The sequence below is a fragment of the Callorhinus ursinus genome, unplaced genomic scaffold, assembly GCF_003265705.2.
Source record: "Callorhinus ursinus isolate GAN/ISIS: 27379988/994484 unplaced genomic scaffold, GSC_fseal_2.0 scaffold4, whole genome shotgun sequence".
NCBI lineage: Eukaryota > Metazoa > Chordata > Mammalia > Carnivora > Otariidae > Callorhinus > Callorhinus ursinus.
In genome coordinates, this window is record NW_027397066.1 from 100,893,730 (window position 1) to 100,909,811 (window position 16,082).

The following is a 16,082-nucleotide window of genomic DNA, read 5'->3' on the forward strand; positions in this document are numbered from 1 at the left end:
TGAATGGAGCACTGGGTGTTATACGCAAACAATGAATCATGGAACACTACATCAAAAACTAATGATGTAATGTATGGTGATTAACATAATAAAATAAAATTTAAAAAAAAGTGCTACCTCACTCAGGCAGCTCTTCCTCTTGACTACCATGGGGATTTTATCTTAAAAGCCTAATAACTACCCTACTAGTACCAGATCCTTTTTCATCCCTTATTTGAATTGATCCAGTCATTAAAAAAGCAGCATTTGTGTTCCGGAGTCAATTACCATTCAGGATAAAACTGATAAGAGCCTTAAGGAGGGAGCTTTTGTTTTTTCATCCCCAAAGCACAAGGTACACCAACCCCAGAGGAAATGGATGAAGAAAAACACGTACCCTGCTGCACGGTGCGATCCAGTAGCCGATGGCGAGAAACGGAAGGCCCAAGGCCACAACCAGCACAACCAGACACTTGATAGCTATGGTCTGTTCCCGCAGGCCTGAGAGGTTCTCATACCAGATTGTCAAGAGCTGCTGCTGACAGTTGGGGTGAGCCACAAACTGTCGGCAGAAAGAAACGTAGGTTACTACTGTGCCATTAGGGACACTTCAGCTACTGAATGCATGTGTATCCTAAGGATATTAACGTGTACTTTTCTGGAATATAGGCACTAGAAGTTTCTGGTAATATTTTCCTTTACCTTCCCTCCATTTCCCAAAATTGCTTCAGAACTAGTAGAATTAAAGTTGGCAACAAGAGGGTAAAATTGATGTTGTCCTTAATTACAGTTCTTTCTGACTGAAATTCTCCATAATTCTCAGATTCCTCTCCAGAATCTGGGTGATATATCCTTTCCTTTGTGAAAATGTGTCCCATCCTGCTGTCTGCCCACTTACTTGCTTTTGGTTCAAAATGGAAAAGAACAGTCATTTGGTTTATTGTAGAGTACAACTAAAAGAAAAATGTATCAAGTTTCATAAGCAATTCCTAAAATGCTACATGTATGAAAAATATATACATGATATGCCCTATGTATACGTATGAACTACCACTACAAATCTGCAACAATCTGCAAAAAGCCAAAGAAACCGGCAAGAATTATGCTTGGTCCACACTTGCAATACCTCCAGGAACTGGCATCAAATGTCCCTGCCTTCCTATTTCAGTAATCTGTACTCTTTTTGTTGCTGCTTCTCTCACAGGTCAAAACCCACAAACATATATCTCCAACAGTTCTTTTGTAACTACAGTTCTAACCAGGAAAAACTGAGCAAATTATACTTATTTCAGCCCTGCCATTTTATTTTGCCATCTGGTTTCACTAAGTCATCTGCCGGCATCTATTCTGAGGGACTGGGATTTCATTAAAGGCCTGTCCTTATTCAGGTAGCAGAATGTATCTGTAGTCAGGCTCATGTGAAAAGGCCCCTACATCAACAGGTGCCCATTTGTGACTGGATATGCCTGTCTTTGAAGCTTTCCAAGCTTAGAAATTATTCAGGGTCATTCACAAATCAACTATGAGTACCAACATATTTTTTTAAAAGTGTATTTAGCAACACAAAAATCAAGGTATCACTATCTTCTAAAAAACAAAATAAAAAAATAACAATGAACCTGTTAGGAAGTATTCGTGAAATGTTTTTTGCAAACTCTTAGAGGCAGAGAAAACAGCCGCAGTCTCCACCAGTGAAGGGTTCACCTTTAATCAAATTCTAGTTAATGATCCTAATGATTGTTAGCAACTCTAGGCAATTCCTCAAGTTATCTGGCTATTTATCAATAACATGCCTACAAGGAAATGAACAGGTTTTTATTCACTGGTGTGTAGTTTCCCATTAGCTCTTCTAATTAAAAAATAATAAAATTAAAAAATAAAACCTCACCCCCCAGGGTAGGCAGTAGAGACACAATTTCCCCCAAGTCCCCACCTCTGCCCCTGTGTGCACCTGCCCTCTGGGAAGTCCGTTGATAGCCACTCTGGTGATGGCTGTGCCCCCTGGGCACAAGGGTTCTTGTCCTGGTAGATGTGGTAAGGATGAGTTTACAAATATTAGATCTGAAATACTTAACTGAATTTATTTCAATAATACAGACTGGGAGGATTTGGGAGATTTAAAGTACTACAAAAAAGATGCTATCTTTTCTCACTTAACAAGTTTAGTGTGAAAAAGCATATTTTATAAGTGTCTTTCAATTCAATTCTAAAAATCCCAGGTCCTAGAGCTCACTCACTGGTCACTGCTAGCAGCTAGGTCTATATTAGATCTCCTTTCCAGATTCAAGATCCGGTCACTCCTCCAATTTTCGATCAATACAGTCATTATTTGAATTCACGATAAAATACGATCAAGGCTGAAAGCCCTGGGGTCTTGGTGACAACTTTCTAGGGTTCTTGTTGAGAACTTTGCCAAACTTCCACTTCTGCCTCTATACCTTACTGGATCATCTCCTTCCTGCTTTATCTCTCCTTCTGTGTTAAAAATCCTCATTTCCCTCTGAGTTCCTAAATGTCATTCATTCATTTATTCATTCACTCTTCAAAATGTAAGCTCTTCCTGTGAGCCAGGCACTGTGTTAGGTATTTGGTAGAATAAAGTGAAAATGGAAGCATCAGTATGCATTAAGTGATAAGCGGGTCCTGTTCTATGGCACACCGTAAGCTCTCAGTAAACGTGAAAGAAAAAATGGAGGGGCACCTGGGTGGCTCAGCGGGTTAAATGTCCAACTCTTGATTTAGTCTCAGGTCGTGATATTGGGGTCATCATGGGATCCAGCCCCACATTGGGCTCCACACTCAGCGGTGAGTCTGCTTGCGATTATCTCTCTCCCTCTGCCCCTTCCCCACCTCCAGGCTTGCTCACTCGCTCACATTCTCACCCTCAAATAAATAAATAATTCTTAAAACAAAATGGAGACAGTCTCCTTATGCTTGCCAAGATAAATAATCAACATTTAAAATAGTATTAGTTTGAATGTTGGTCTGAATGTCCTGCTGTTTGGAGGGTCTGCATTTGTGAGAGGTTGGACAGATGCAAATAAAAAGCCGTCCTGTGACTCCAACTAGGCTCAGCTGAGGATGGGGAAAGGTGCATAGAAATCTACAGGTGGAATAGATAATGTCATCAAATCAGATTACCACTTGGGAAGTCAACATGCACCTTTTTATAGGCCAAGGTTTTCTGCAAGACAGAAAATCCCCATAAAGTTCAGAGACAGGTGGACATGGGTCCATATAGAATTGATGGACAAATTTTGCTTTTATGAGTGTCCAGCCTTTCTTTCTTACGTTTTGAACTCTTGAGGACAGAAATATTAATGTTGCAGTATGGATCCCTCTTCTTGCTCCTCCTCTTCCAGATCATCTTCAAACTTGAAGATGTGCTTTATGGCATTTATTACATTGTATATAGGTTACACAGCCCTTAAAGACTTGATGGAAATCAGTGCTTTTCATATGGCATTATATAATGATCAATCTTCGACCCATTGTGACTTGTACAATAATGTACAATCTACGACCCATTGTGACTTGCAAACACTTAATATATGTTAAATATTAGCCCAAATTGTGGTGTTTGCATCTTACTTGTTACACTTTAAAATTCGGCTTCACATCTATATTTCCCATACTGTTAATTCTACTCTCTTCTTAATTGAAATAGTAAGACACCAGCATATGGTATCTGTTCATCCCTTCCAATTCACAGGAAGAAAACACAAATGGATATTTTCTTCCAATAATTTAAAATCCTAATGCAAGCACACAAGGAACATTAAAAAAAAAGAATAAAATCAATACAATAGTTATTTAGAAAAAATAACTATTAAATAGTTATAAATAGAAAAAAGTTAATCCCTCTGGGAGATGAGTTTTGCTCTTTTCAAGGACTTCAAAATAGAGTGGTGACCTTTATCTCTTAAAATTGTTTACTTCCTATGCGGCCACACCAGTGATAGCCAGTTGGATAAATTTGTATTCTGCATCCTAACTTCAGGGGACCAGCAAATTGAAATCATTACAAAAATAATGCCCTTATTTGAGGTTTTCTGATTTAAAAAGAGAATCCCTGACCCACAAGAAAATCTCAATCTTTCAATGGAAAAAAACTACCGTAGCACTGAGAACAAACATTTTTTTTCCTGCCAAACGACTAACAGACTGTAAACAGAACCGCTGATCAGGGCAGGTTAATGGAAAACAATGAGATAATTTTCAACTTAAAAAAAATTCACGTTACACTGTCTTACAAGAACTATCTTCATGGGACTACTGTTGTACAAAAACATGGTAGGAACACTCTGTGTTTGTTTTTTTTGTTTTGTTTTGTTTTAAAGATTTTATTTATTTGACAGAGAGATACGTGCAAGAGAGGGAACACAAGCGGGGGAGTGGGAGAGGGAGAAGCAGGCTTCCCTCTGAGCAGGGAGCCCGATGTGGGGCTCGATCCCAGGACCCTGGGATCGTGACCTGAGCCGAAGGCAGACGCTTAACGACTGAGCCACCCAGGTGCCCCTGTGTTTGTTTTTAATGACATGGTTGGAGGCACAGCTCATACCATTTAAAATACTGCTATGAATAAAAGCTACTTCATTCAACTTCTTTTTAAAGTTCTGAGTTGTGAAGCATAAACTGAAAACTTACATTGTGTAAGTTTGCTGGATTTCGAACCCAGAGTGCAAAATATTCTGTTCTTTCTTGGTGCCGGGCCCAAACCTGGCCAAGAGGCTGCCCAGTTGTAGGACTCAGGATCTCACCAGCCAGCACATGCACCCTGCCCAAGGTCTCTGCAGTATATTTACCACTCATATTGCATTGCCTAATTTTTGGAATTAGGGAAAGCACAATTTCTTCATACACAATGGGTAATTTTATGTGAATATATTGCTGCATGTCTCTTTTCTAGATGATACTTCTATAGTTAAATCTAATCTCACCACAGAAGAAATAAGAGAACAAAGAGGAAGAACCCAGGAAATTCTCTCCTCTTTCTCAATAGCCCAGTTTTCCACATTCGATGATCTATCAACTTCTAGTATCTTTTATCTTTGTTAAGGACTTTCTTAGAATAGACAGAGCTTACTTACTACTAGAAGCAGATGAAGCTCTCATTATTTCTATGGGGGAGAAGGGATTGGTGTTCATCCTCAAGTCGCAGAGAAGGCAGAGGTATAGGCAGAATTAAAACTCAGAGCTTTTGGGGGGAAGTCAATAATCGATTATTCTAACTGGAAAATAACTGATGTTTTTGCCTAAAATTTAATCTTCTTGTACTCTTTCAAAAAAATCAAATTTCATCTTTCACTCTATTTCATTCTCTTGTAGAAAAACATGGGTAACTCTGCAAACAGTAATAATATTTACTATCTTTCCAGTTTTATTATTTACCTTTGAGACTCCTCAGAAATGATTCTGGGATGAATAATCTAAAACATCCACGCCCTGATAGAGAACACATTATCGTTTGTTCCTCAGTAGGAGCGTAAGATTGCCCATTACACCAACAGCATTGAGAATATTTTTTATTCCTTAAAAATCTGAGAGACAGGAAATGTTATTTGCATATTAGGATGCATTTATTTTAGCACTAGAGGGTTTGACAATTTTAAATATGTTAGTCATTTGAATTTTCTGTGAGTTGCCCATTCAAGCCCTTTGCTTATTCTGCAGGGCTCTAGAAATTTTTCTTAAAAATTTGTTTGAGCTCTTTGGACATTAAGAATATCAATATTTCGTATGTTACAATTGAGAAATTATACCTTTCTCACATTGCCCCTTACTTTTTTGTTTATGATCTTTCTGTGTACAGAAGTTTTAAGTTGTATGTTGTCAGATTACTTACCTTTTTGCTTTATTTCTTTGACTACTTTTGTATTAGAAAATTCTTTTTCACATAAACACTAAATTCACATAGAAATCAGGGCACCTGGGTGGCTCAGTCAGTTGAGCATCTGACTCTTGATTTCGGCTCAGGTCATGATCTCAGGGTCATGAGATCAAGCCCCACATGCTGGGTGCGGAGCTTGCTTAGGGTTCTTTCTCCTTCTCTCCCTGACCCTCCCCCATGTGCGCACAATGGTGTGTACTCTCTTTCTCTCTCTCGCTCTCTTAAAAAAAAAAAATCATGTTCAGATCTCTCCTATTCAGGTCTTCCATATTTTCATTTTCTTGACTAATTGCCACTGAGCTCTGTAAGGCCTGAGTAGAACTCATGGTGTGATTCCTAGGGAAGACCTGAGCTCTGAGGACTGTGAGGCCAGACAGGAAGCTAGGAGTCTCATAACCAGAGCTGGGGGTACATCTTAGGCACATGGCAGAAGAGACTTCTTGAGTCTCTTGTGGGTAACAGCTTACCGTTACACAAAACTGGTTTCCCTGGTGGAATTATGAGTTGATTTGAATAAATGTAAGTTTATTATGTTATCAGGAGGAAAAAATTCCATAACATATTTTGAAATCCCAATGCCTCACATGTAGCTGTGGACTACCTCAGTGCCACAGGGGATAGGGTTCACGCATCACTGTAAGCCAAGAAGTGGTTTCACTTCAGGACTAGAAATGAGATGAAGGAAAAAGGAAGCACCAGAAGGGATGGGGCATCTTTCCTCCTTGCTAGATGGAGACATGTGAATGTTGAGTGAAGAATGAAGGAAGTCTCTGGGCTTTTTTGGGCATGCTAGGATAAAGTTTTTATATACATTGAATGAAGCTTCCAAATGAAATACTTTAACTAATACTCCTTTTAGAGCATAAAACAAACAAACCCAGAAATACATGCAGAGCCCTAAATCTCCTTTCAGTTTCAAATATATTGTTTTTTCCTGGCAGTTAGTTGACTGAAAACAAATTTATTATTAATGACACCTCATACGTTGTAAGCTATACATCAATTTATTTAAAATTAACATGCCAGGAAGATATTCACGGTCTCAAGACAGTTTGGTCAACAGAAGCACATCTATAATGAGCTGCCTCTGCTAACATGACACTTTCAAAGTAACGGTAAAGAACCTGTGACAACTGAAATCAATTCACTCCTCTCAGGAGCTAAAGAAAAGGTGTATTGTAAGATCTGTGAATAAATGTCCAGACAGATTTCTAAAAATGGTTTCATATTAATCTTATTCAAAATGATCTTTTGTCCTTTAATATAGCAAAACCTCAACTAGCAAGAATGCTCTAGAGAAAGCCAAATACCATATGATTTCACTCCTATGTGGAATTGAAGAAACAAAACAAACAAGCAAAGGGAACAAAAGAGAGAGGGAGAGGCAAACCAAGAAAGAGACTCTTAACTATAGAGAACAAACTGATGGTTACAAGAGGAGAGGAAGGGGGAAATGGGTGACGGGGATTAAGGAGCACACTTGTGATGAGCACCGGGGGTTGTATGGAAGTGTGGAATCATTTTATTGTACACCTGAAACTAACATTACACTATATGTTAACTGGAATTAAAAAATAAAAACTTAAAAAAAAAAGAATGCTCTGAGAGGAAGGCAGTTGAGCCAATTTATTTTTAAACGATAATTCCTTGAAAAGTTATTTTACATCAGTATTTACTAAGAATCTTCACATTTGCCTGTCTTATTAAGTTGAGGGGAGATCTGTAATTAATAGTTGGCTAAAACCTTGTGAATACTATATGTGAAAGCTCTCTAGATTGTGGTAGAATTTGTGTGGGGGAGGTGTGCACGTGCACGCATACAAGGGGAGAAGACGAAAGAGAGGAAGTCTCCCTCATGCTCACTTGCTGCTAGGGCCCACACTTGCCTCTGTTCCACGGTGCAGAGGCATATGCACAGGTCTCCGTTCTGGGTAGAAATGTTATCAGCTACTACATGTTGAACAATCACCATGTGCTAGACCTGCGCTAATTACTTTACATGTATTAGCTCTTATAATCTTATAAACAACTGAAAAAGCAGTTTGTGGTCCCTACTTGACTAACTGAGCAGATTGGGGCTTGGCCTGGTTGGGTGACTTGCCCGTGGCCACACAGGGAACACGTGGTTAACTCAGGACTTGAACCCCTGCAAGCTGGCTCCCTGCCCTCTTAAGCACCATGCAGGGCGGAGAGAAAATTCACCTATACAGAGAGTAACCAGTTCATGAAACTAGATCTGTTCCTGAAAACAGCTTACTTCTTAGTGACTTATCATTTTCTCTTAGAATACAAAAAAATATCAGTTATCTAACACATAAACGCTGCTAGGTTGTAGTTAATTGAGATTTTCATTATAGTAAAACATCATAACTACAATTTTCAAGAATTATTTTAAAAGCCCCATACAAGCAGCAGATACATACACTTAACAGTTTATCTGCAATAAACAGAGTAAAAAAGTAATCATAAATTTTATTTCTGGTATCCACAGCTCTGTGACTTAGACATATTAAGCTTGGCAAACCTCAGTTTCCTTTTTAGAGTAGAAATGTCATCATCTATTTTACCTATTTTATAGGTGAAATGGATAATAACAGAGGCTTGTCACAAGGATTAAAAGGACAGTTGTAACAGTGATTTACAAAAATGTATACAAGTAACATTTTATTTTTACTTGCATTGTAATGAGTTCACAAAGTTCTTTTGCATATCTTAATCCACTGAAATCATATTCTCTGAGATGGATAAGAGATATTATTCTTCTTTTACATGAGGAAACTGAAGTTTAAAGAAATTTTATGACTTTTTTTTTTTTAAGATTTTATTTATTTATTTGAGAGAGCGAGAGCCTGAGAGGGGAGAGGGTCAGAGGGAGGAGCAGACTCCCCGCTGAGCCAGGAGTCGGCTCCGGGACTGGATCCCAGGACGTCAGGATCATGACCTGAGCCCAAGGCAGTTGCTTAATCAACTGAGCCACCCAGGCACCCAAAAGAAATTCTATGACTTACCCAAGGTCTCTCTCACAGCAGACAAAAAGTGGAAAGGATTGCAGAAGCTAGATATTTGACTCACAACTTTACCATATTTCACTTAGTCTCTTTCATGAAGGAAAAAAAACTTTTATCAATAACATCTTTATTATTTAAAAAACTTTCCTGGGATTATGGCATAGTTGATATTATATATTTATTCCAATATGGCGCTGGATAAAAGTGAGCCACTCACCTTTTTTACTTCATATTTAATAGCAAGCTTGACACGACTCAGTGAAGCTTTATGCCTGTGTAGCTCTAGGGGCTCTGCGGATTCCAGATCTCCATTCAGAATAGCTTCTACTTCTTCTGAGTCTCGGCAAAGATCCAACACACCCACTACAAAGTCTTTGCATTGCATGGAGAGCTTCCGATAGTCATTCTAAGAACAAGAGGTTTAAAGTTTAACTCAAGGAATTTGCTTTAATTCAATGGAAAGTGTTTAGGGTTTTTGTGAATTACAAAAAGGGGTCCCTTCTCCTGGGTAGAAGCTGCTGTTCCTACATGGATGCAAGTCTTGCTGAGTTAGACCCAGACAGGATTTGCCCACACTCACAATCTCAGCTGGTACCTTCTGCAATCCGCCCACCCATAGGATACAGCTCTGAAAATGGTATGCACATTTGTTACTGGTTTGTATTAAGGAATGTTGGATAAATGCTAATGCTGACAGACCAAAAGGATCAAAAAGAGCTGCATCTCTCTTATATAAACAACAGTTTCCTTAAAGCCAAAACAAAACCATTTCTGTAGTGAAAATTGGTTTAAATGGTAATTTTTCTAAAGTGGCGATCTGACATAGAAGATTGACTATACATGAAAATAACTTGTTCAGTTTCTACTCTCCCTTGCCTTGTTGGAGACATAGCTTCTCAAAGTGCAGTCCTATAACCAGCAGCATCAACAGCACCTGGACATGTATTAGAAATGTATTCTCAGACCCCATTTCAGTTGTTCCTATCTAGAAACTGAAGAAAGGGCTCAACAATCTATGTAAACACACTCTCAATGTGTTTGTGATACACATTTATGTTTGAGAATGACTGGTTTCTAGTGAATGTAAAGAGATGGACAGGTACCAACAGAGAGAGGAGGTATTTTTTCTTGTTTGTCTGAAGGTTATCATGTCCTGCAGAACTGGAAGGAGAGAAATGTCTGATTATATGTAATTGAATTCTCAGGGGTTGCAGAGTATCAATACCTGAGAGAAAATTTCCAGGCCAGTGGAACTAACACCTTGCTAAAAATAATCTGTGAATCTTTAATTTCATTAGCATATTTATATAGTGCCATGGACTGGGATAAGGAAGTCACTTGGCAACATTCTCTGTTACCTTCTGAATGGAGTTCTATTTCTAGCCCTTTGGTTCCAGTTAAGGTATCAATGACCATCTGTTGGGAAAGTATCTTACTTTCAGAAACCCCAGTTCTACTTCTATGGCTTTCACTAAAATTTTAGCCCATTAAGAAGGTTAACCGGGGGATTCCTCGGTGGCTCAGTCAGTTAAGCGTCTGCCTTCGGTCAGGTCATGATCCCAGGGTCCTCAGATCGAGGCCCCATCAGGCTCCCTGCTCAGTGGGGAGTCTGCTTCTCTTTCCCTCTGCCTGCCATTCTCCCTGCTTGTGCTCTCATTCTCTCTCTGACAAATAAATAAATAAAAAGTTAACCGGATGATAGTCTAATTTGGCACACTTGAGGAAAACAGAGTTCCCCATTTCAATATGGCCTGAGATACTATACGTGTCTAATAACCAAGTAATACCTAGCACAGCAGAATTTCCAGGCTTCCAAAAATCCTACTTAAAAAAAAGACATGAAGGATTTGAATTCTTTCCTTTAAATAAATAATTGATTTGATGGGCAAAAAAATCACGTCACCAACTAAAATAAAAGAAGACTGTTTAAAGGCTACACAGACTAGAAAAGTTTCCATTTCAGATATCAGAAATTCAGATAAGGAACAGTTACAGTTAATCCTTTTCCCCTCATAAAAGAATAGATAAAATGAATAAAAACTTCAATCGTTGGTTTCCATTCAAGTTGGTACCATGCAACTGATAAAATTAATAAAATGTTCAGTCTCTGGTTTCTAGGCAGAGTGTCAGTTAAATATCCATCTGCCTTCCATTCCTGAAAGACTAATGAAATATTTTATTATAGCATCCAGAAGTATTAAATTCATGTCTGTTTCCATATAAAGCTCTCCTTTTAATACAATTTTTTTAGATGAAATTTCCTCATGTTACTCCTCAGTTCAGACTGTTCTATAAGATTTGGTGCAACACAGGATGACCATTTCTCCATTGATCAGAAAAGAGAGAGACTATTTCAATGTTTGAAGAAAACAGTAGCCACCTCTGCAGTAACACCTAAGTATAACTCATTGTTTCAAAAAAATCATAATCAGTAAATTGTCTTGTCTTAAAGCTGTGTGGTTTGTTCACATCCACAGAAACATCAATCAAGAAACAAAAACTGGTAGTTATACAAGTTGCAAAAACAACACTTTGTCTTCATAACACTGTAAGCATTTCCTGCTGGAAGAATTCTGTTGCCTAAATGCAGAAAATAATCAGTGCTGGAGATAATGGCAATTTCTTTTATTGTGGGCATGGGATGTCACTTTATCAACAGATATGGAGCTCCCAGGGAAAAATGGAGGGCCCCAGCTAAAGACAGCCCTTTCTCAGTTGCAAAAGGAACTACCCGAAGTCTGCATTGCACCATGAGGTGACTAGATTAGTTCTACCATGAGGTCCTGCCTAATGTTACTCAATGACTTGGACCATTTGTCTGGTCTGCATTTTCTAGTAATTTTCTCTTAATTTAGTTTTACTTAATCACCTTCATCGTGCCACTCTTCTAATACTATGGCTCTCCACAAAGTTACCAGAAGGACCTGTGACCTTCTTTTTCGATGAAGGAACTCAAAAGCCTAAAGACCTGCTCAAGCCAAGGGAAGAACAAGGACACCTGGTCCTCGTCACAACCTGTCTACAGGTTTTAGCACACTTATTTTAATGTTTGTGGTTTAATCATCATTGTAATCCCTTTTTATCTTTAAGAGAAAAATTGGAATTCAGCTCTAAGGAGGCTTGGTTCAGTCAGATCCTTTCCCTAATAACAAAAGGAGCAGGATAGTATAGTGGTTAAAAGCTTAAATCTTGCCATTTGCAACAAGGTGGATGGAACTGGAGGGTGTTACGCTGAGTGAAATAAGTCAATCAGAGAAAGACATGTATCATATGACCTCACTGATATGAGGAATTCTTAATCTCAGGAAACAAACTGAGGGTTGCTGGAGTGGTGGGGGTGGGAGGGATGGGGCGGCTGCGTGATAGACATTGGGGAGGGTATGTGCTATGGTGAGCGCTGTGAATTGTGCAAGACTGTTGAATCACGGGATCTGTACCTCTGAAACAAATAATACATTATATGTTAAAAAAAAGAAAAGAAGATAGTAGGAAGGGAAAAATGAAGGGGGGGAAATCGGAGGGGGAGACGAACCATGAGAGACTATGGACTCTGCGTTAACAACCTGAGGGTTCCAGAGGGGAGGGGGGTGGGGGGATGGGTTAGCCTGGTGATGGGTATTAAAGAGGGCACGTTCTGCATGGAGCACTGGGTGTTATACGCAAACAATGAATCATGGAACACTACATCAAAAACTAATGATGTAATGTATGGTGAGGTGATTAACATAACATAATAAAATAAAATTTAAAAAAAAAAGCTTAAATCTGAAGCCAGACTTCCTGGGTTCAAACACTGCTTCTACCACCTACTAGCTGTATGATCCAGTGGAATTTACTTAGCCTTTCTGATGAGAATAAGCCTACTTAATGTTACTGCTATGAGGATTATATGCTTATGGCATGCTTCATACACAACAAGTACTACAGAAATACCACAATGTTATCAGGTACAGCGCATTAGATAGAATATCTAGTCCTGGGACCCAAGACACCTAAATCTAGGCTTAGCAGATGGGTCCTTGGCTAATAGGCTTTGTTTTCTCATTTGTAAAATGAGAGGTCTGTACAGCTAGAGGACTCCTAGACTATCTTCCTGCTTTATAAAATGCCATCTTGCTTTTGGATTATATTTCTTTACCTCTTCCTCACAGCCCTACTGTGATGTAAGTTAAAATTGCTTTTCTAATTTAAAGAGAGGAAAACTGAGGGATAGAGGAGGAAAATAACCTTCTTTTTTTTTAAAAAAAAGTGCATCATTGACTCAGAATTAAGAAACTTCACTTTGCATTCTCACAGTTTAATAAATGACTAGCTTTCTTACCAATGACATTTGGAAGATTAGACCTAGAGTCCATCCTGTCCAATATTCTGTTTCTCAGAATAGCTTCAGACATCATTTGCACATCCAAACTATTTCTTTAATAACCTGTCACCAAGCTGTCCTCCATTAATTTATCTAAATCTATATCCTAGAATGTTCAACCTTTTGGGGTAATGACCTTCATATGTTTTTGGCACCATGCCTCCTGTATTCTTTAAGGAACTCTGAAAACTGCGCACTGCCTGAGAACCTTCTCGGATGCACCTAAGCGATGGCAATTTGAAGAGTGAGATGATAATCTTACAGGCCATGGATAATATAAAATAGGTAAGATGTCTGAAAGGGGGGGAATCACCTCTTTTTCACTAGGGAACACATTAGTTTCTCATTTCAAGGCTAGTATTTTGAGAGCGCGGTCTCTACGGAAAGAATATAGTGAACACAAGGAATAGGGCAAATTAGGTTACCTGGTTGCCTCAGAAATGAGCTTCACTCCCACTGCCCTTTCCGAGCTCAGAGTCCCTGGGTCTGTGTCCTGAACGCACTGTTTTCTCTGTCTGTCTAAAGTCCTGACAGCTGGACAGGAGCATAAGACAAGAGGGCAAAGAGATGAAAGGAAGGCAGATATGGAAAGGAATAATAAGAGCAAGAACAGGAAAGAAAAGAAACAGGGGAGAGAGAGACTTGTCCTTGGAGACTGTAAATCCTGAAGAACCATCTGTATTCTGGCTCAGAGAGGGTTATGCTACACAAGTGCGTTCCGTATAGTTTAGAAAAAGGAACTGTGAAATTTAGATGATTTTTGCATATCCTTAGATATTTGGTGGCTTCCTAGACTCCCTCTTAAATTCAGTTGTGTTTTCTTCTCTTTTTACCTCTTGTAATATTTTCCACCATTTGAAAGGTTATCAGAGGTGACTCTTCAAGCCAGGGTAAAAGAGGTTCTAAGTATTACCAATACAGATTTAGCCAGCTTCAGGGGAAAACTATGAATAACAAATTTTTAAACTATCGCTTCACTGAGATGACTTCTCTGGGCAGGATTGCAAACATCACCATCTTTTATAAATTATTAAAGCATAATATGAAAAAATATTCCCTTTTGTAGAATCTCTTTTACAGATTTTCAATATATTATCAAGCAAAATGGAAAAAACAAGGCTTGAATGGCATTTGAAATAGTGGCAAATACATTTAGAATTATATTTTTTATTACTATGTCAAAATAATGATATTCAGAACTATTTTACCTCAATGCTTTTCTATCCTCTCTAAACAGAATTTGAAGTTTTCAATTTGCTCTGAGTTCTGTCTAAAAATAAATAAATAAATAAATAAATAAATAATTCCTTTTGAGTCCAAGGAAATACATCTTTTCATATATCACATAATGAATCTCTTCAAAGAGAGTAAATATAAGGTGATATTTATTTTTTCTTTGTATTTTTCCACATTTTTACAATAAATATGTGTAGCTTTTATATCAGAAAAAAATTTAATGGAATAACAAAATTATACTAAGGCCAGATCTCTACCAGGACAAGACGAGGGTTGATGAATATCTAGGGAAAGGGAAACAAAAAACATGCAAAACTTTCCTGCCATTTTTTAACTATTTTTTAAAAAGACCATTTTTCTAGGAGCAGGTTTAGGTTCACAGTAAAATTAAGAGGAAGGTACATGAATTTCCATATATGCCCTGGCCCAAAACGTGCACAGCTTCTATCATCAACATTTCTCACCACAGTGGTACATTTCTTACAACTGATGGACCTTCACTGACATATCATAATCATCCAAAGTCCATAGTTCACATTAGGGTTTCCTCTTGGTGTTGTAAATTCTATGGGTTTGGATAAATGTATGACATGTATCCATCATCATAGTATCATACAGAATATTTTCACTGCCCTAAAAATCCTCCGTGCTCCACTGATTTATTCCTTTCTACTCACTCCTAGCAACACTGATCTTGTTACTGTCTCCATAGTTTTGCGTTTCCCAGAATGTCAGATATTTGGAATCATATAGTATGTAGCCTTTTCAGATTGGCTTCTTTCACTTAGCAATATGCATGTAAGGTTCCTCCATGTCTTTTCATGGCTTAATAGCTCTTTTCTTTGTTTCATACCATTTTCTGGCAACCCCTTAACCTGAATTATATTGCTAGTTGCATTTGCGCAAATCTCAATTAAGTATGAAAAACTGTAATAAGATCTGAAAGTCCGAATAATCACTCTGTGATCTGACACCACAACACTAAAAATAGGATTAACTCAGCACCAAGAAAATAATTTAAGGAACTGATGTCTACAATAATCTTCTTAAGTGGACAATAGGAGACAAGAACCTACTGAAAAACAGTTTGACTTTCACCAGAACCATGAAATCTCCTTTTGCCCCAGATTTAAAGGTAGAACCATCCAAAATGCATAGGAGGATGTAGCAACTGAATAAAAGATAAAAATGTTCTGTCACTAATGTGTAATTTTTGTAAAAAAAATTATACTGCTTAAAAAACAATAATACTGCTTGACTGGAAATGACGTTCAGAAAAAAAAGGTCACCATTAAAACAAAACAATTTGCTATCCTTGTATTTCTGGGTTGACCCAATGTCTATGGCTCACCACTCTGAATATACATTTGTGGATTTCAGGGAGAGGCATTTTTGTCATATTAATAAAACGGCTTTAATTGTATTTCATATTAGTTTTTTGACTTTCTATCTAAAGGGACATACAGAAGTTTAGGTCAATAAACAGCAAAACTAAATACCCTTCTGTGTTGTGTGCCACCATACCACTAACTACAGAAGAGGAAGAAGAATTTGGGAGGCAAAATGTCACACCAAATCCCTCCTTTAAACAAATAGGGGGGTGGGA

General features: G+C 38.1%; 1 protein-coding gene across 8 annotated transcripts in view; it reads right to left on the reverse strand.

The window, feature by feature from the left end:
* TRPC3 (transient receptor potential cation channel subfamily C member 3) overlaps window positions 1-16,082 on the reverse strand; it is a 70,672-nt gene that overhangs the window by 35,383 nt on the left and 19,207 nt on the right. For 6 of the 8 annotated variants that reach the window (XM_073892209.1, XM_073892208.1, XM_025874007.2 and 3 more), the window contains exons 3-4: window positions 9,095-9,283; window positions 377-541 (exon numbers count right to left, since the gene is read on the reverse strand). In XM_073892209.1, coding sequence (XP_073748310.1) covers window positions 377-541; window positions 9,095-9,283 — 354 coding nt within the window. The remainder of the gene's footprint in view (window positions 1-376; window positions 542-9,094; window positions 9,284-16,082) is intronic. The other 2 variants (XM_073892211.1, XM_073892210.1) reach the window with 1 other exon arrangement.